Source organism: Gadus morhua, chromosome 11 (assembly GCF_902167405.1).
Source record: "Gadus morhua chromosome 11, gadMor3.0, whole genome shotgun sequence".
NCBI lineage: Eukaryota > Metazoa > Chordata > Actinopteri > Gadiformes > Gadidae > Gadus > Gadus morhua.
In genome coordinates this window covers 1,090,001-1,109,793 of record NC_044058.1, presented here as the reverse complement: position 1 = coordinate 1,109,793, position 19,793 = coordinate 1,090,001, and the positions used below count along the sequence as shown (strand labels likewise).

At 43.2% G+C, this 19,793-nt stretch overlaps 2 protein-coding genes across 2 annotated transcripts; both read left to right on the top strand.

Annotated features, from left to right (window-relative positions):
* Positions 1–6,599: 6,599 nt before the first annotated feature.
* fabp4b (fatty acid binding protein 4b) lies at positions 6,600–7,993 on the top strand. The gene is made up of 4 exons (XM_030371217.1): positions 6,600–6,769; positions 6,952–7,124; positions 7,207–7,308; positions 7,867–7,993. The coding sequence occupies exons 1-4, from the start codon at positions 6,697–6,699 to the stop codon at positions 7,918–7,920; spliced, it is 402 nt and encodes a 133-aa protein (XP_030227077.1). The 5' UTR covers positions 6,600–6,696; the 3' UTR covers positions 7,921–7,993.
* A 781-nt stretch (positions 7,994–8,774) lies between these two features.
* Positions 8,775–12,886, top strand: LOC115554451 (protein FAM8A1). The gene is made up of 5 exons (XM_030371212.1): positions 8,775–9,273; positions 9,359–9,479; positions 9,592–9,715; positions 10,760–10,899; positions 11,274–12,886. Exons 1-5 carry the CDS (start codon positions 8,799–8,801, stop codon positions 11,416–11,418), a joined length of 1,005 nt encoding a protein of 334 aa, XP_030227072.1. The 5' UTR covers positions 8,775–8,798; the 3' UTR covers positions 11,419–12,886.
* Positions 12,887–19,793: the final 6,907 nt, after the last annotated feature.

Below are 19,793 nucleotides of genomic sequence, written 5' to 3'. Positions count from 1 at the left end.
CTCGCACCCACGCTGCTCTGTGCAGCGGGGCTGGTGTATACCCTCCATGGTGCAGGGCGGCTCTCCCGGTCTTAACAGAACAAGCAGAGCCTCTGTGAGTGGGAGGCGGGACCTCCCCCGCCTTCTATCGGTGGGCCAACAAGCAGGAGCCTGAGGCACAGGGAGCACGTGGGATAAAAAAGATGAGAGAGGAGATCAAAGCCAGGACCATGAAAAGGCTTCCAGCACACATGCACAGGGCACCTCTCTGACCCCCTCTCAACCAACACACACACCCACTCCTCATCCTGGCTCTCTCTCCCTCTTTCTCTCTCTCCGCCAAACAGCAGCCAGCTGAAGAGCAGGAGGGCCCCCAGCTCCTGTGAGCCTCCCAGCCGACGGTCCCCACATGGTTGCGACCCTGGGCTGTGGCCCACTGCTGGAGCTCATCTCATGGGCTGTTCTTTTCTCTCAACAGGCTTTAATTATTGAGTGTCTAGTGTTTCATCTATGGTGATAGTTAAGAAATGTGAGGGACAGAATATAAAACAAGAATACACTTAATTTGGATATTTCAACAGGTTTGAATTTATATGTTAAAACGGGCAATTTCAAATCGGCTGTAAGCTACACCATAAGCCGCGGTTCCAGTTACTCCTCACTCCAGCAATAAGGAACCTGAAAGTTCGTGAGGCCTGCTCTCTGGTCCAAAGGATCCTCTCAGTTATTCATGAGTCCTCAGGTCGGACCCGGGGAACAAGAGGCCCGGTGTCAATCAGAAACACTGCGCCGCCACAATGGGACTGCCTGCGACCGCACTGTGGACAGACACCAACACAAATCTGGGGGGTCCCCTCTTGGCTCTCACACACACCAGAGAATGGGTCAGTGTGCTGCTGCGGGCAAGGTGTTTATACAGTTAAAAACCCTCCGCTTTTGTCACTGGCCACCGGTCAATGGGATGCTGGAGGGCTCGTGAGAATAGGCAGGCAGACCGCATCGTCCTCTACTACCTGTCTCCTTCTTCTACACATACTCTCACTGTCCTCCACATCTCCCTCTTCTCTCATCTTTCCTATCAGCTCCCCTCCCCTGACCCCTTCTCACTCCTGCCTCCCCACTCTGCCATGAAGACTCTCCTCTCTCCTTTGTCCTCCTCTGGACTCACCCTGACCTCTGACCTATCGACAGGCTCTCTGACCCCTCTGGCACCTTGGTGGTCTGACTCGGTTCTAACAGAACCAACTGTGGTCTTCAGGGCGCAAGTAAATGCGCCCTGACGACCTTCTCGCCTCCCAAGCTCTTCTCTCCTCCCTGTCTGCAGCCGAAAGCTCCTTCTTTAACCTCCAACTAACTACTTTGTTGAAAAGATACATGACATACGCTCATTTCCCCACCCAGCTGCTGTCACCATCTGACCTCTCCATCTCCTACTTTCACTTCCTTTTCCTTCCTTTTAAGGAATCTGCAATCTCTCCATCAATATCACTACTCTGTGGTGCCTGACTAGGACTGAACCTGGAGGATATGTCAGTTTCTAACTCAGAGAGCCACCCAGGTTTTGGTCCAGGCTATTGTCATCTTGTGTCTAGACTGTGACCTCCTTGTGGCTGGTCTGCCTGCATGCGCTATTCGTCCTCTGCAGCTCATCCAGACTGCCGCAGCCCGGCTGGTCTTCAACCGACAGAGGCTCTCCCACACTACACCAATCCTCCACTCCCTGGACTGGCTACCAGTGGCTGCTCAAATCAGATTCAAGACACTGCTACTTGCCTACCGTGCTGCGAATGACTCCTGTACATTCTAGATCCAGGACATGGTCGAACCGTAAACCCAAGCCCGTTCACCAATCCACCCGTCCACGCTCTATGACTACCAGATTGACTGTTCCTTCACTATGTGGGGACCCCACCAGCCGCTCAACAAAACCTTGATTTTTTGCTGTCCTGGCTCCACAATGTTGGTCCACAACTAACCCTCTTTCCCACTAAGGATCAGGAAAGCTGAGACCCATGAGGCTGAACAATAGATTAGTGAAAATGCATTTTTGCCCATGAATAAAATAAAAACTGACATAAAAAGATGAATACAAAAAAAACAAAATGTATCTTTCTCTTGTTTCTATATTGAACTCTGAGGCAGATTAATGTGATGAATTGTATTTACTTTGATGATTCTTTCCCTTTTCGGGATATATCTTTATTGCTGAATGCACTTGGACAAAAATGTCAGCTTAATAAACCTAATGTAATGTTATTTATTATACAAAGATGGAGTTGCCATTGTACTGAGGCCTTGATATAATGTAGTGATAAATACTGGATAAATATTCATAATATTATATGTTGGTAGCACTCAGGGAGCCAGCCTGTTATGCAGCATAATATTCATATTAGTAGTTTATGTATCATGCTTGTAGCTATTAATTATATGCATGTTATGGTATTTCTTTCCTACTTAATACATTTAAAATCCATTTACCCACTCATCCGCAGTGTTTTCCAAACTTTTTTTCTGGGGACCCATTTTTTTTAATTACAAACCATCGCGACCCAATTCACAATAGGCCTTATCTATAAAATTGTGAGAAGAACAAATTTGTGCATAAATGAACATTCCTGAACGTTTTTACTGCCAATTCCGCAACCCATTATATATGAACTTAAACCAGCCTTTTCGAAGAGATAAATCACAACTTTGTTTTATGCACTTGTTATTGAAAACATAATACACATATCAAATACTTTATAAATGAGACCAAATAAATGCATTTAGGCCGAGTTAATGTCACCTTGTTTTGGCTATCTCATTGTTTTTATTTCATTAGCCTTTCAACTAGATTCAATGTTATAAGTAAAATTATCAGAACAATACAAACATTCAGTACTATCAAAAACATTCTTCTTGTTGACATTGTTTTTAAATGCTAATGTGGGTCACGAGTCACGACCCAGTCTTTTGGAAAGACTACACTAGAGAGAGCTTAAGCAGGGGTGTGCATGATTTAGGCAGGCCTACATACACAGATGCATTTAATGCCCACTAGGGGCTTCGTCAGAAGAAAGGTGTGACACACACACACACACACACACACACACACACACACACACACACACACACACACACACACACACACACACACACACACACACACACACACACACACACACACACACACACACACCTCTGGTGTAAGGACCACAGTCCAGGGAGTTACTCCACTTAACTGAATGTATTATGGGAGCAATGCAGCTTCATGGTTGAATGCACCACAAAGGTCTTTTATTCTTATTGTAATGTATCGCCCACCCTCCTCAAATAATGATTTTTATGAAAAATTCCAAAACATGCTCAAGGAATGTCATTTTAAGAAAGAGGTGATAATAATGGGAGATTTTAATGTAAATTGGGAAGATAGATCAATTAGAAAGAACCTCAAACAAATAACCGATGGGCTAGATCTCTCACAGCTGATTAAAGGTCCAACAAGAATAACCCAATCCACCAGAACTCAGATTGATTTAGTGTTCAGTAACAGACCGGAGAGAATCTCAAAAACGTACAACATGATAACTGGGCTATCTGACCACAATCTAACTCTTGTGGTCAGAAAGTTAACAAAAAAGAGATTTAGCTCCTCTGCTAAGGAACATGAAAGCATTAGAATCCCCAAGAACATGCAAGAGTCTTTTAAAAACACTATTCATAGTTTTAACTGGAATGATCTGTTATTTGGAAAAAACCTGAGTGAGGGCAGTCAAATATTCTCAAGTAAAATTCAGAGTATAATTGCAGAATTTTCCCGTAGCATTAGGAGTAGGAATAAAAAGAACAGTCTTCCCTGGATAAATGCAGACATTTTGAAACTAATGAAAGAGCGTGACCTTGCATTAAAAATGGCCATTAGAACAAAATTTTATCATGACAAATATCACTTTGCCATGTTAAGAAATAAAGTGATAACAGGTCTGAGGAAAGCTAGGGCTGATTTCTTTATTGCTATAATTAGTGAGGCACGGGGTAATCCGAAAGTAATATGGACTCAGTTAAAAAATCTCATGGGACAACATCATAGCGCAGGAAGGTCAATTGAACTTGACTTGAATGGAAAGCTGACCAAGGACCCATCTAAAGTAGCAGTAGCTCTTAATCGATACTTTGTTGATTCTGTAGCAACTATTGCAAAGGGCTTCTCGACTGATCATGTTAATGTGTCCTCAGTAAAAACAATGGAGCCAGCCTTCAGTATAAACACTGTCTCAGAAATAAAAATCACAGGTATTATTAGATCTCTCAAACCCTCAAAAGCTAAAGATTCATTTGGTATGGACTCAATGATGCTTAAAGATATCGGTTCATCATTAGCCAATCCCATCACTAAAATTGTTAATCTTTCAATATCCCAAGGGCAGTTTCCAAGTATTTGGAAATCTGCAATTGTCACGCCAATTCAAATCAAATTTACATCATTTGGCCTGTAACTATAGGCCGATCAGCATCCTCCCTATAATGTCTAAAGTAGCAGAGAAGTGTGTAGCTGAGCAAATCATACACCACCTGAACAAAAGCTCATTCCCCCTTCATCCAATGCAATTTGGCTTCAGATCCAACCACTCAACCGAGACGGCTAATTGTTTTTTCATTGAGAAAATTAAATCACTGTTGGATAAGCGTGGCGTTGTCGGTGTTGTCTTTCTTGATCTCCGCAAAGCATTTGACAATGTGAATCACAAGGTTCTATTATCCAAGTTATCCAATTTTAATTTTTCTGTTGAGGCACGTCAATGGATTGAATCATACCTTTTTAACCGAACTCAAACTGTTCGAATAAATAACCAGCAATCTGACACCCTCTCCTTGTCCACTGGTGTCCCACAGGGATCCATACTGGGTCCACTTTTATTTTGTTTGTATATCAACGACTTGCCGTCTGTGTGTCCAGAGGCCCACATTCAAATGTATGCTGATGATACTGTGCTGTATGTGCATGGATTGACAAAAACCGAAGTTGCTGCCAAACTCACAAAGGCCATGCTGAAAATTACAGCATGGCTCAATCAGTGCTGTCTCCAACTAAATGTGTCTAAGACTGTTGGTATGTTCTTCTCCAAAACAAAGGACTGTAGTGAAAACCCAGATGTTCTTGTGTCAGGAGAAAAATTAGAAATTGTTAAGGAATTTAAATACCTTGGCATTATTCTGGACTCCAACTTTAATTTCAGGGCACATGTAAAAACTGTCTGCAAAAGGATCAAATTCAATCTTGCCAATTTCAAATTTATACGAAACTCTATGTCCACCCAGGCAGCCATGATGTACATGCATTCAATGATATTCTCTCACATGAGCTACTGTCTGACGAGCTGGTCTCAGGCTAATCACACAACACTAAAACCACTACAGTCTTTGTATAAACAAACACTGAAAGTTCTGGACAAAAAACCAAGGCAATTCCATCACTGTGCAATTTTAAGAAAACACAATCTAGTGAGCTGGGAAAACATGATTAAGCACAAAAATGCATGTCTCTTTTACAAAATCATACATGGCATGGCCCCTCCTCCACTTAGAGAATTTGTAACTATTAGAACAAACCAACATCGGATCACAAGAGGAGTCATGAGAAGGGACTGCATTATTCCATTTAGGAAAAGTACCTTCAGTCAGTCAGCCTTCTCTGTTGCAGCCTCACGTGAATGGAATAACATCCCAACATGTATCAGAGACCTAAACACATATCGGTCATTTAGTTCTAATCTGAAACAGTGGCTGATTGATAATATGATCTGCCAGCACTAAACTTGACCCGCCTGCTCTTGCCTCCTTGTGTCAGCGTGTCTGTGAATTTGTCCTGCAACTTACTTTGTATGCTTGCTTGTTTGTATGCTTTTTGTAGCTCGTTCTATGTCTCTCCTGTGCTGCTTCATGTACTATTGTCATGTCGACTTTTTGTTAGTTTGTTGTGCATGTACTGTCTGCTTTGGTGGGCTACTGCCTCGATGTCTAACACATATAGATGTCTTCTATAAGTCCTAGTCTACCTTTTCAATTTGTGTTTGTTTGATGCTGACTCTTGTTTGTCCTGCATGCTTCATGTATTTTAATGCTTGAACTACTGAATACTTGTATGTGGTTATAATTAATGTTTTATCTGTTGCTTTTCTATGTTCTTTTTTAAACTCTTTCTGTTATTTGCTTATTTGCTTTTTAGGGAGCCTATTGTTACATCTGGCCAAGGACTGCAGATGGAAACTAACCTTCTGGCTAAATCTGGCATATTTACAGAAATGTCTATTAATATGCACTGTCCCTGTCAAATAAACAAACAAATAAAATAAATGGTTGCAGAAAGGTAAAGACATGGGTCATGTCTGGTTGAGCTAGCCTGTTGAGGGTTTTCAAGAAAGCTATAGCTATTAAGACTATCATTCTATCAGCCCTGTAGCTCAGGGACAAGGAATAAGACTGTTAAAGGACAAGGAATAAGACTGTTAAAGAAATAACTAAATGCAAACGTGTGATATTATAATTGTTCTCTCTCTCTCTCTCTCTCTCTCTCTGATGCGCCGATTGCAGGTATCTACCTGCTCTAACACCACGCCCCTCTAATGCCTGTGATTCGTTGGTGAAAATAGTCGTCGTGCTTAAACTTGAGTGTTATTCAGCCCCATACCCCACTGTTAAGAGGTCTTTGGCTGCACAAAGTTTACCGCGAAAATGGTGGACCAATTTGTTGGAACATGGAAGATGAGCCTCAGTGAGAACTTTGATGAGTACATGAGGGCAATAGGTGAGGTCGCCTCGTTTGAAATGTCAAGGCTTGATTTGATTTGATTGTCTTTGCTTTTGGACTGCAGGCTGGCTACAGGTCTTAGGCTACCTTAATTTACAATTCGGACCACGTGGCAACAAGCGGGTCTCATCATTGACTGGTCTCTATGGACACCTGACGACAATTCACTGTCTACGCAGGGGTCGGCATGGCCAGTCGCCAGGTGGGGAACGTGATCAAACCAAAATTCATCGTCAGCGTGGCTGAAGGTGTCATTTCCATGAAGACACAAAGTACTTTCAAAAGTACCGAAATTAAATTCAAACTGGACGAAGAGTTTGAAGAGAGAACCGCTGACGACAGAGTGACCAAGGTGGGTTCTGCTGGATGCATCGACCCCTCCCTGTGTTTCAAACGTGTGTGCTCATGCATAATGGTGACCCTCCTCCCTGCAGACCATCGTCTCGTTTATCAACGGAAAGTTGGTGCAGAAACAAACGTGGGACGGCAGGAGCACGACCCTGGAGCGAGCACTGGAGAGTGGCAAACTCATAACGGTGAGCACCATCGACTGTCCGACGTCTTTGGTTTTTACTTTACAATTCCGGTATTTTGAACATTGAGCGACTGTCTGACGTCTTTGGTTTTTACTTTACAATTCCGGCATTTTGAACATTGAGCGCCTTTTCCAGTTCGTCTAGGATGAAGGAGTGGTTAAGACCGACATTTTGATTATTGGTAGCTACTGTCGAGTACACCCCTAAACGTTCGTTTTCATAAATCGAGTTTCAATCAACATTCAATCATCAAAATGCTAAATAAAAACAGGACAAACTGTATTTTGCTACGACACTTGATTTGGAACATCAATGAACACCAATTAGGCCTACCACATGAGTTTCACATTTCTGAAAACGAACGTTTAGGTGTGTTTTTGAATGCACATTGTGAAGCAGGCAGGGTGTATTAGCCAAATACTCAAGACAGGACCAATATCAAAAATCTCGGTGTTAACCACTCTATTTCATCCGAGACATACCAGAAAGGGGACTCAATGTTCAAAATACCGGATTTGTCCTGGCTGCACACCTAATGGATTGTTATATTTTCTCCAGACATGCACTGCTGGTGATGTGGTTGCAGTGAGGACTTATGAAAGGGAGGCATAACTCTTCAGGAAGTTGAATAACCGGTGGAGTCCAAAATGCAATCTCTTCAATAAATCCATTTCAGTCAATTGTCTGTACTTGTCGTTAAGTCCTTGCCTAATGAGCCTTTTCACATGACTGTAACCTGTTGTTACAGTCATGTTAGTGCTTAGTTGGCTTGAGTTGAACAGAACCACCACCAGGGCCCTCTGCACTGGGCGGCTGGGACATTTTGCACTGCTGTTGTTCAAGGGCCTTACGTTTTTAAAGTTGCATTACATGGTTGCCATAGCTTTAACAATGTAAGAGCTGCATCTTCTGACCTGGTCATATAATTATTGTATCAGTGCAATAAGTGGGCTGGCATTTTCTCAGCATGGGCTAGCACAAGATTGGCAGCCAATGGAGAAGCATGACCTGGAAGACCCATAGGCCTAACATGTGAAGAGTGACGTTAGTTTCAGAGTACTTTTAATTGGTCGTTGCAGTTATCAGGCGTATTTCAGATGTTCATGTGACCCGGATAACGCATGGTGCGCTGCAGTAAACGGCACAGGCCTAAAGCCCGTTTATGCTTGTTTGGTGCAAATGCTAACTCCTATTAAACTCAGAAGCTGTTAGCAGCTGGGAAACATCTCAGATGAGAATTCAATGGATATTGACTGTAGACAGGGGATAGCGAGCACTGATAGCCCTGTATGGTTGGGTCATACCATATGCTAACGGGTGTCTGGATTTCGTCCATCAAAATTGTATATGCCCGAAGCAAGGACTTGTGTTTATATTATTTTAATTATGACGTTTATATATATATATATACTGTATATATATATATATATATATATTAAAGAACTCAAACTTTTAAACTACCGGTGACGTAATGTGACGTCATTACAAACATGGCGGCGGACGAAAACGCCAACATTGAACGCGATAAGGAAAACATGATTCTTCTTAACAAGGAAAAGCCATACGCGTACATTAAAAGGAGAACAAACCAAGCAAATATGAACATGAAGAATGAGGTTTGTGAAAGACGCAGCACCACGGAGTACTGCTCAGAGCTCCAGGGCTGGATGTGGCAGTACTACAGCGGCGCTGTGGGCTGGCAGAGCTGGGTGTCTGTGTGTGCTGCCATGCCTCACTACCACCCTCTACTACACCCCGGGACCACCACGCCACACAATGAGTTCACCGGCTTCGATGCACAGAACTGGTACAACAACCCATTTGGTCTGCCGTTGTCCACCTACTCGCCGGGTCTCCCCAGCCCCGCCGGGCCGACCGGGCTGCAGGCCCAGGGCAGCAGCTCCCTCCCGGCGGCCACACTGACCCAGCAACAGACCCCGGACCAGCGGAACGCACTCAGACCAGGTACGCACATAGGTGCACTAATGCATTAAGTATGCTCCACTAAAAGATCGATCAGCTATGTTTAACTGCTACCACAACGTTTCAGGTCGAGAGTATATCATTCCTTCGCCCTTTCAGAGGCTTGTTGCTGAAATGGTGGATTTCTTCATATTGTTCTTCATAAAGGCGACCATCATCATCAGCATCATGCATCTGAGTGGGATGAAGTAAGTGATGTGTCTGAGTGGACGTGTTAAGCAATTGTTTTCATGCAAGTCCAGTATTGATAGATTTGAAAGAAACGGTGTTGTTCAATTATCAGCATTGCTTGTTCCCAAGGGATATCTCCAAGTTTGCCATGCACTTCATAGTGGAGGAGATAGATGAGGACACCTCCATGGAGGAGCTTCAGAAGATGATGCTTGTAGCCCTCGTCTACCGGGTATTGGTGTGTTTTTACGAGGTGAGATTACAAACATTCAGGATATTGCTTTTCATATTTAGCGCTGCAAGTAACCATAAGGATACAGGTCTGACCCTTAGTCTATGTCCAAAGATATGCTTCATCAATATTTTTTTTGTGTATTGTCTTTAATATCTGTAGTTCTGCCAATGGGTCCTCGTTCTTGAAAGTCCTGTTATAATACATTTTGTGAAACATCTCACTGTTCATAATTGTCTGTTTCTAAACAAGATCTGTGATTGAAACAGCCAAATTCTAAATGTCAATAGTTCTAAATGTACTTAGTTTCTAAACAGATTAACTTTCCTGCAGCAGTTCTAATTCCTGAGGGCATGTTCACACAGGCAGTTTTTTTTTCAGGTGCGGGTGGATGTTTTACATTATATTCCTATGATAGTGTTTTTGTAAAGAGCAGGTGCTTTTAAAAACACCGCTGCCAGCGGGTTTTTTTCACTGCTCTGTGGTTTTCAAGTTGGGAAAAGTTAAACTCACCAAGAAAAAGCACCCGACGTCAGGCAGTTTTTTGGCAGCTGACCAATGAACGAGAACTTGCGTCACCAGGAAAGTCCTCAAAACACGTATTGTTTAAATATGGCTTGCCTCATGTGGGTGTCTTGCTTTATTATTGAAGGCGCAATGATGCGCAAAAGGGTTTCAAATTGACTCTTGTCGAGTCTGAAATACGCACTGCATTATCAAACCGTAGCTCTTGTATCAAACTATGAAATGCACCGTACTGCTGCCGTCCCCGTTTATATCATGCACCCACAATCGTTATCCTCGTCGTTGGCATCCAACGCCAAAACAACAATCCTCGACATTGTAACTAGTTGAAACTGATACAAGTAGCGTAGTCAAACCACTTTGATACTGTAACCGATTTACAACGTATATGTGCTCTAGAACATTGTGCTCTAGAATGAACTAGACAAAACCCCCGCCGTTTTTTAGTTGGTAAAAAAACGCTCTGGTCGGGTGTTTTTCTTATGGAAAAAAAACTGCCTGTGTGAACACGCCCTGAGAACTCCTTTTTCTTCTTTCCAGATTGCCTGTCTCTGGGGGGCGGGGGGGGCCACCCCGGGCAAACTCCTCCTGGGCCTCCAGGTGGTGATGTGTGACTCTTCGGTCCTTGTACAGCCTCGCATGGTCCTGGTGGTGCCGGCCACAGAGGTCTCCCTCTCTGCGTGAGTCCTCCAGCTTATTGTTGTGGTTCCTCATGTGCAAAATAAGGGTGGATGTTTCTTCTGCAGCATCACCTTGGCTCAAACCTTTAGCGCAGTAATGTTGGTTCATATTTTGTAGTACTAACCAAAAGATAAATAGAATAGTTTTTTTTAACAGCGATAAGCTCATAGAGCATAAATGAAACAGGGCTGTCATTTGCTGCTCGCTTCATGTAGTCTATCTGTCCCTACATTGCCATGTGTTTTGTGTTCTGAAAGATAGTGGTATAATTCTTCTATTATATAAGTATAATTGCAACCTTTACTGTCTGCAAGTCTCCCCTTGTCGTTAGTATTGGGCATAAAGCCGCAGCTGTCTGCCTCTTTTCCTGCAGTTCCACCATTAGAGCCCTGAACAAGAACTTCTCCATCGCCTTCTTCTTCCCTGCGTTCATCACGCTGCTGTTCTTCCAGCACAACAGAACTGTGTATGACATGGTGGCCGGCACCATTGTGGTCAAGCGCACAGGAGCCAGATGATCCACAGTCGGACCAACACATTCAGTCGGACAGATGCTGCGTGCTATTTAATACAACACTGACCGTGTGGCTCAGTTTTATCCTACGTTACAATGATTTACTGCATGATACATGACTCCGATGTGCGACCAGGGTGTCTGAGATGAAACATCCATGTTCTTCAATGAGATTTTGTCTTTTTTTCTGAAAAGATACCTTTTGACATGCTGCTGATTTTTTTCCTACATGCAACTGTGTCTAATAATTTAATTTAATAACATGCACTGGTTCTATTGTATGACGTATAAATCTTAAGACGCAAAGCCTTCTAGATAGTCACAAAACAAATCGAAACTTCACATTATTCCAGTAGAAGGGTGTTACTACTTTTGTTTTACTATTGAATGACAGGTCTGCAGTTTTGAAATTCTTAATTAGTACCTTGAAATGTGTTCAAATACAGACAGAATCACTCTTTAATATGATTATATCACATGCATACATTTATACTGCCTTTAATATTATATGATGTATGGCTTTTTGTAATATTTGTAATGACGCCACTAAACCTTCTCAGTCTGACCGTTGTCATTAAGTATGCATGCCATGTAATACTTTATTTGTATGCCACTCATAAAAATAGTATTTATTTAAAAATGTTAGCAAATGTAGTGTAAAGGTTTTATTTCATTACTGTAACAACAGTAAAACCATGTATTCCATTTATTATAGCATCAAAATGGTACTTGATATTTAGTACGTTTGGATCCTCTTTGGTTTACCCACTGCCAAGCTCATCTTGCTATATCTGAAAATTATTCTATTTTTGATCAAGTTGCGTTGTCAAAAAAAACGCATAATGTTTGTCTACAGTTTACAAAGTAATATTGATTATACATTTAATGCAGATCATTTAACATTTATTTTTCATTTAAATCTTAAATAAAGAGAATTGTCTTATTGGAGCTAAATAACTTAATATTGTTCTATTTGATATTTTCCCAATGTATGGTAGTGTTGTAAGGAGATCGCTACACAAGACCTATTGTCTAGCATCGATTGTATGATCTTTCAAATGTCCGGGACACATTTACATCCCTTTAGTTTATTTGCCCATGATTGTAATCGTAAGTAGTCCCTCAGAAATTATTCTTGGCCTTGAAATACTAGAACCCTTTGATACACTGCAAATCACCCTGAGACCCCCCAACTAAATGGATTTCAGGTGGTGTCTGGCGACATCTAGTGGTGGGTGATTAGGCATATTTAGTTGATAATTATATTTACGAGATATACACTTCTTAAGAGACGGTTGAGCAGAAGACTTTAATTTTATCAATGATAATTAGGCAGGTGCATATAATTCCCAAATACAGCCCTTGCATCTCTTCCTCCGTCTACCTGTCCTCCATTCATTTGTTATTCCATCATTTGATTGATTTGTAGGGGACAACCCCTGTATTAAAAGAAAATGGAGAGAATAAAATAACTGCTTTATCTGATCTTTATTTTAAGTTTAATCGTACCATTGTCAGCATTGTATTTGTACCAGAGGGGATAGTGGGACACTTGTCAGTCAATCTGTGCTGCTTTGTTTGCTGTAGGTTTCATATTGTTCACTCATTCATTCCCTATCTCTCCTTTCATATTAAATCCCCATCAAGTTCCTTTTTTCATCACTGCATATTTCCCTTTGGGACGCCCGACCCCTTCAGTCCTTTCAGCAGGTGAAGGGACACTAAAAGCCATTACTATGCTTCCCCCTCTGCAGGAACAGAATGCTAACAGAATGAAACAATACACCGCCGTAGCCTAATTGTTCAGCTTTCCAGTAGAAAAACATTTCAAAACAACATGTGATAATGAGTTTACTAAAAAGTCAGGATAGACGTATATACAATATATACAATGCTTAGGATATTTATTTACATTTCCTGTTTCTTCCCGGCAGAGTCAGTAGACCCTAATGTCACTAAATGATTTTCCGTGCTGGTCAGATGGGGTCTGAGTCTCCTTTCCTCTCCCCTCCTCTTTAAGGTCAGGGGGGGGGGGGGTTCTTCTGCCCCAGGCGCCTGTGGGTATGAGGCACAGGGGCTGAAGGAACCAGGAGAACCACCCTGTCTGTCTGGGACCATCAGCTCCAGGGGAGGTTGAGTTCAGCTTCATGTCCCTGAGGTTACCTTCCGCTCATCATGTGAGACTCCGCTAAACAACAGCAGCCACTCGTAAGTCAGCACACCTGGCCAGCTCCAGGGCCTGTCAATTTACAGTTTGCCAAAGGTTCCATGAATGAAATGCTGCAGAATGCTGTTCTGTGTCTGTGTCTGTGCATGCATTTGTGTGTATGTGTTTATTTGTGTGCATCAATGTCTGTTAATATATGTGCCTGCGTGTTTGTGTGGGTGCATGTGTATGTATGCTTACGTATGTGTGTGTGTGTGTGGTATATTTTCTGTTCTTGACTGTTGGTTTTCCTTTCAAGTGGATTCAATAATGACAGGCTAGCTGGGTTCTGCCACAGGGAAGAGGTATCATGATGAAGAGGAATGGCCAAGAGAGGAACCATGCCCTTCCATGACGGCCTCAATAGGAAGGACATAAACCCACACAGATAAAACAAGGTGCAAATTAGGAAGTAGTGCCAATGGCCCGCCAGAAGTGATGAGGAAAGACTTCGGTTTTAATTAAATAATCAATCCTAAAGAAATTGCATGGCTTGTTTTTGTGTCAGAAATCAGAAATAGATAGATGATGTGTATTATAAATGTAACCAAGCCCATGGTGGAATATAATTGATTTTGTCATTTAACCTCTAGGAGGCACCAACAAGTTAATCCTAGTTAATGTTGGGCTCAGACGTAGTCTAGGGTGGGATCAGGTTACCCAGAGGGACTGAGGGCACCTATAGACAAATGCTAGGTCCCAGAGCTCTACAATACAGTGGAGCTACAACTAAACACACTGATGTCCGTTTGTTAGTGCAGAACTTATCATGCTACTAGGAGTACACAATCTGGCCTTTGGCTCGACTATAGGCTTTAAGGTACAAGGTGCACGGAGCACGCTTGTTTAGTGAAGTTAACAGCTGGTGAGCTATCAAGGTCCACGTTGATAGGGTAACCAGAAGCGTGGTTGTATTAGTTGTGGCCAAATGGAGCAGCTCAGTCCATTTACTGAGCTCAAATGAACAGTGGTTCACACTGTAACCACATGGATGGTTAGAGTGTGAACCACTGTTCATAGGAGCCACGGAGAAAGAAGATGTTCACACCCGGGACATAACAGTACAGCAAGTTTACCAAGCCAGAGAAGTAATTAAACAATGCCTTACATACTTGACGGGTTGTTTCAAGATGAGTCTGAGCCAGAGATGGTTGCTAAGTCATACAGTGCTGGCAGAGACAACGGCAGACAGGAAGCATCACCTGCACACCTGTGGCACCTGCAGGGAGGGTGGAACACTGCAGGGAGGGTGGACCACTGCAGGGAGGGTGGACCACTGCAGGGAGGGTTGACCACTGCAGGGAGGGTTGAACACTGCAGGGAGGGTGGACCACTGCAGGGAGGGTGGACCTCTGCAGGGAGGGTTGACCACTGCAGGGAGGGTGGATCAATTCAGGGAGGGTGGACCACTGCAGGGAGGGTTGACCACTCCAGGGAGGGTGGACCACTGCAGGGAGGGTTGACCACTGCAGGGAGGGTGGATCAATTCAGGGAGGGTGGACCACTGCAGGGAGGGTTGACCACTGCAGGGAGGGTGGATCAATTCAGGGAGGGTGGACCACTGCAGGGAGGGTAGGCAAAGGCAATACAGCTGTACACTAGGACGAAAGGCCAGTACTTTATTACGTGTAGTAAGAAGGGAACACAAAGAAGAAGTTTGGTGCATACTATCGAAGATGCATATGTGACATACGGTACTTCAGGGAACAGGAACCCAGCACAAGATCCACCTGGAACCCAATAAGCTTCTGGTGACACACGCAGCTTGAAGTGCGACTCGTTTTAATAGACAGTCTCAAAGCAGAGGTTCAGTGACCGGAGACCCTATGGATGGGTTCTTACTTTGTAGCAAGAAATTATAAGCTGATGAGACTGCATAGTCCCCAAGGTATTAAACAGGTATGTCAACGGAATTATTTTGTTAAGAGACTTTTTGAGATCTGGCAAATTAGATGTTTCAGAGTTCTGGCAGGTGTGTTTGGACAAAAGAGTCCCAAAATGTGCACTTCCACCACATTACGGCTGTAAGAGACTGTAAGAGGCTGCCATATTAGACTGGGGAAGTCTTGACCTCTAATGTGCAAGATATGCACACTAAAATATTATTTGAAAAGGGCCCACGATATTTTAGTTAAGATATTTGATTTAGGATACTTGATGGGAAGAACCGCAACATTGATGCAAGAATAGAGGCATCGGTGGCACCCAGCTGGCATCATGTTAGAGCTGCAGAATGGAACACGCTTATCTTGACTATGTCCTCGAACAGCAGGGTCAGGGACAGCGCTCGGCCCCAGGCAGTTCACCCTCCTCCCCTCTGGGGGTCGCACCTGGACTGTGTGTTCCCTGACAAACAGGTTCCAGAAGGATTTCCTCCCTGTGGCTGCCACCCTGCTGAACTCTGCACCACAGCCCCCGGATGGGACAATTTCAACCCTGGTTAACACACAATGTGTTTCATAATTTTATTGTGTAGTAGGCGTACTAAGTGTAATAGTAAGTAAGTGCAATATCTTTCCATATGCATGTGGATACAAATAAGTATTGTACACACTGTATCTGAAGAGTCTTTTGAATCTGATGATGACCTTTGTAGGACCATCAGGAGGACTGACTCCAAAGTGGATTGTATTGCACCAGTTTGTTCGAAGAACCATGGCTATAAATACTACCAACCAGTTATCATGTTCACTTGTTGACATCATATTATATGATGCAAAATTGGTTGACCCCACAATGATTCTCTGAACTATTTCGGACAGCACATACTTTAAGAGAAAATAATGTATTTAGTTATCCACCCTTAATAGGGGACCGTTGTGTTTTGAATCGTTCTGTTCATGTCTGGTGAAGACCAAACTTCACCGGACTGTGAAGTTTCTTTCCTTTTCACTTCCAGCCCACCCATTCGTTCAGCTGCCTAAACTACGATTTGGAGATGTGTAGGCAGGGGCTTGCTATTTTCAGCTGAATGAACATATTCGGGGGAACCTGGACACACATGGGGGGAGATATGTTCATTCTACCAAATGTTGTTTTTTCTTTCATGTTCACATGATTAAAATCCACCAGGGATAAAAAAAAAAATGCATGTAAATGCAAATGCAATACCCCTCTCTCCCTCCCTCTCTCTCTTGCTCACCTAATCACATTTTCAAATGATTTGCTCTTAAGGCCTCCGTTCAAGGTCACGTCCCGCTCTCAGCTGCTGACTGTTGGACGGCAGCGGTTAGGATGCCTGTTTTCAATGACTGTTACCTCTGCCACCATTCACAGGTTGTGACCATGTGTCCAGTATGCGTGATGTAACCAGAACCCCCAAAGGACCACAGCATGAGTGAACACAATATTAACCCAACTTTCAGATCTTCTGAGCATGCACCTGCCTAATAGATTTATTGGCCCTTGCTCTATTCATTAACTGCTGAATCCCCTTGATCTAAATAGGCCCTTTCAGTGTGTCATGCTAGCTCCACCACCATTCAGCCCGAGCCTCCCATCTCTCTTAATGGGGATTGGAGACTGTGGAGCTGCCTTGTTGCCATGGCAGCAAGGGCTTTCACATTCTCCCCACATAGTGTGGAGGACGCACGTTGTTCCCTACAAACAGGAGCGCGCCACAACAGAGACGGCTCTGCTGTCTGAAGAGAACCAACATGGGTTATTTAGCTCACCGTTTCCATAGCCAATGTCCTTGTGATTCAACCACCCACACTACACATCCCTATCTGCGTATTACTAGCGCATAGTGTTTCCCTGTTGGCACTGAGTGTACTAGCACTGAAAATGACGTCTCTGTTCCGGTTTCAGCATTTATTTTGCGCTTTTGTCATTTATTTAAAAGGCAGACCCATGTCACTGGCATCAGACCACAGGAAAACTGCTGGATTGGGTATTTTTTATGTGAAGAAAGTAGAATGATACAAACAAAGATGTATTTGTGCTTATTGTTGTTCTAATTTTGGGCATTTATTCTGACAATTGTACTAACATTTTAAGTAACATGGCACCCTACATGCTAGCCTGTGTGCTCTGTACCTGCCTGATATGTCTGGACATGTCTGTAGAGTTGGAGAAGTTGGGGACAAGGAGAAGATAACTAGGGGTTTATTAGAAGAAGGAGCACAGGAGTTGACCCTTCTTATGAGATCTCATGCAAAATATTATAAACCATTGATTTAATCACATATAACTTGCTATGCCATGAACTCCAAATTAAACTTGCTTTGTTTTTATCCTCTGATGAAGAGTAGGTAAGATGAGGTGATTTTTACTCTGAAGAGAATAACAATGCAAATGCAAGGCGAGGTTGAGGAATTGTTGCATTGTGTTTGAAAGACTTGTTAGCTCTATCACCTGCATCTCTGGAGGGTTGCAACATGGGCTCGCATATTATCAGTCCCCCACTCCCTCACACACACACACACACACACACACACACACACACACACACACACACACACACACACACACACACACACACACACACACACACACACACTCACACACACACACACACACACACACACACACACACCAAGCACGCACACCAAGCACGCACACCAAGCACACACACTAAGCACAGACGCTAACTCACCAGCAAAACTACTTCTACTATAACTACTACTCCTACTACTATTCCTCTTAGTTCCTACCTCTAACTATAGATTTACTTCTACCTTTACACCATAACTAGCAATATTCGTTCCATGACCAAATACTTCTTCCATGAACGTTGAATGTGAATGAAGTGCAGGCCCAGTTGGGCTTGGGTTAAGTACAAGCCCTCAGAAAAGCCCATCTTACATTAGAATACTAGAATGACCACAGAACAAGTGGAATAGATCTTCCCTTTCCACAATATTCTTGAAGTCGTGACATTATCATTAGAACAAACCAAAACAAGAAGTAAATCCCAGTCGCAACACACTTGGCACAGCTCTGTCATCATGGCCTCTACATGCTCTATTACAATGCATGCATCTCGTTGTTGGTATTGTAGTCTGAGAGCCTCCATGCCTCTCTGCGCTGATCCTTTATTGGTGGTGGAGGTTATCAGTTGTCTTAAATGATTTGCATCCAGTCTTAAAGGGATACTTCACATTTGCATTAAGCTTTGTATCGCTGGAAACCCAGTCATACTTTTGAAGGGTCTTGCATCATTCCATAATTTCCCCCTGAGACAGGAGATATCCGTATCTACCTCTAACACTTCCTTCTTTAAATGACGTAAAATTACGATTTTTGCGTCATTTAAAACAGGAAGTGTAATAGGGGTGGGGGTGGGGGCTCTAAAAAACTACAAGCACATTACAGATCAGTGCCAGTGGGGGGGACTTAGGGGTGTAGGCCCTATAGTATAAACGATATAGAGAGTAAACCGGTGGGAATTTGCGCTACGGTATGGATTTTGATATTACCGTGTGACCAGTAGATCACACAAGCACTAAAGAAGCAAGGATGTAGTAGGCCTACCAGAGACGCAGTCATTTATTCATAATATCATCCGGCACACACAGCTTTTGGCCGTGTTCTATACGATATTCTAGAACACTCCGGGAGCTCCTGCGGGAGACCTGGAGCTCTATATCTAAATGATATAATATTATGCATAGAAATCCATAATATAATATATTATATCACGGCCAAAAGCTCTGTGCGCCTCTGGATGATATTATGAATAAACGACTGCGTCGGGTTCTCCGAGTTCTCTTGTCCTTCCTCATCAATCTGAAGTCGTGGTACATCTGAACATCAGAGAGTTTCTCCCCCAATTCCTTCTCCACCATGGCCGAGAATCAATGCACGGGTATCATTTTCACCCGCCCGTACCCGCGAATTACAATCCGCACCCTACAATACCCGCTATAAATTGATACCGACGCCTAACCCGCACCTGAAGGAAAAAATTTGATGGAATGCCGGGGAATTACATTATCTGGTGTTTGGTGTGGTGCTTTAGATTGCTGTGCAAAAAAAGAACATCATCCAATGTGGACGGTTTAAGTTGACTCCTCAACTCCTGAATAACATATCCAGCACCAATAGCAAGTCTCGCCCGCAATCGCAAAACCTGCGACCGACCCGCACTGTTCAGGCGTCCGACCCGACCCGCACCCGCGTCCGACACAGTATTCTTTTACACCCATTTTATCCAAATTGTGCAGGTCACC

What these genes read in the sequence shown, in the direction of transcription:
- fabp4b (XM_030371217.1), top strand. Translation starts at nt 6,697, where the DNA reads ATGGTGGACCAATTTGTTGGAACATGGAAGATGAGCCTCAGTGAGAAC. An exon ending in TGAGTACATGAGGGCAATAG is followed by an intron (nt 6,770 to 6,951) that starts GTGAGGTCGCCT and finishes CTGTCTACGCAG; the next exon opens with GGGTCGGCATGGCCAGTCGC. An exon ending in CTGACGACAGAGTGACCAAG is followed by an intron (nt 7,125 to 7,206) that starts GTGGGTTCTGCT and finishes TCCTCCCTGCAG; the next exon opens with ACCATCGTCTCGTTTATCAA.
- LOC115554451 (XM_030371212.1), top strand. Translation starts at nt 8,799, where the DNA reads ATGGCGGCGGACGAAAACGCCAACATTGAACGCGATAAGGAAAACATG. An exon ending in ATGCATCTGAGTGGGATGAA is followed by an intron (nt 9,480 to 9,591) that starts GTAAGTGATGTG and finishes CTTGTTCCCAAG; the next exon opens with GGATATCTCCAAGTTTGCCA. An exon ending in TATTGGTGTGTTTTTACGAG is followed by an intron (nt 9,716 to 10,759) that starts GTGAGATTACAA and finishes TCTTCTTTCCAG; the next exon opens with ATTGCCTGTCTCTGGGGGGC.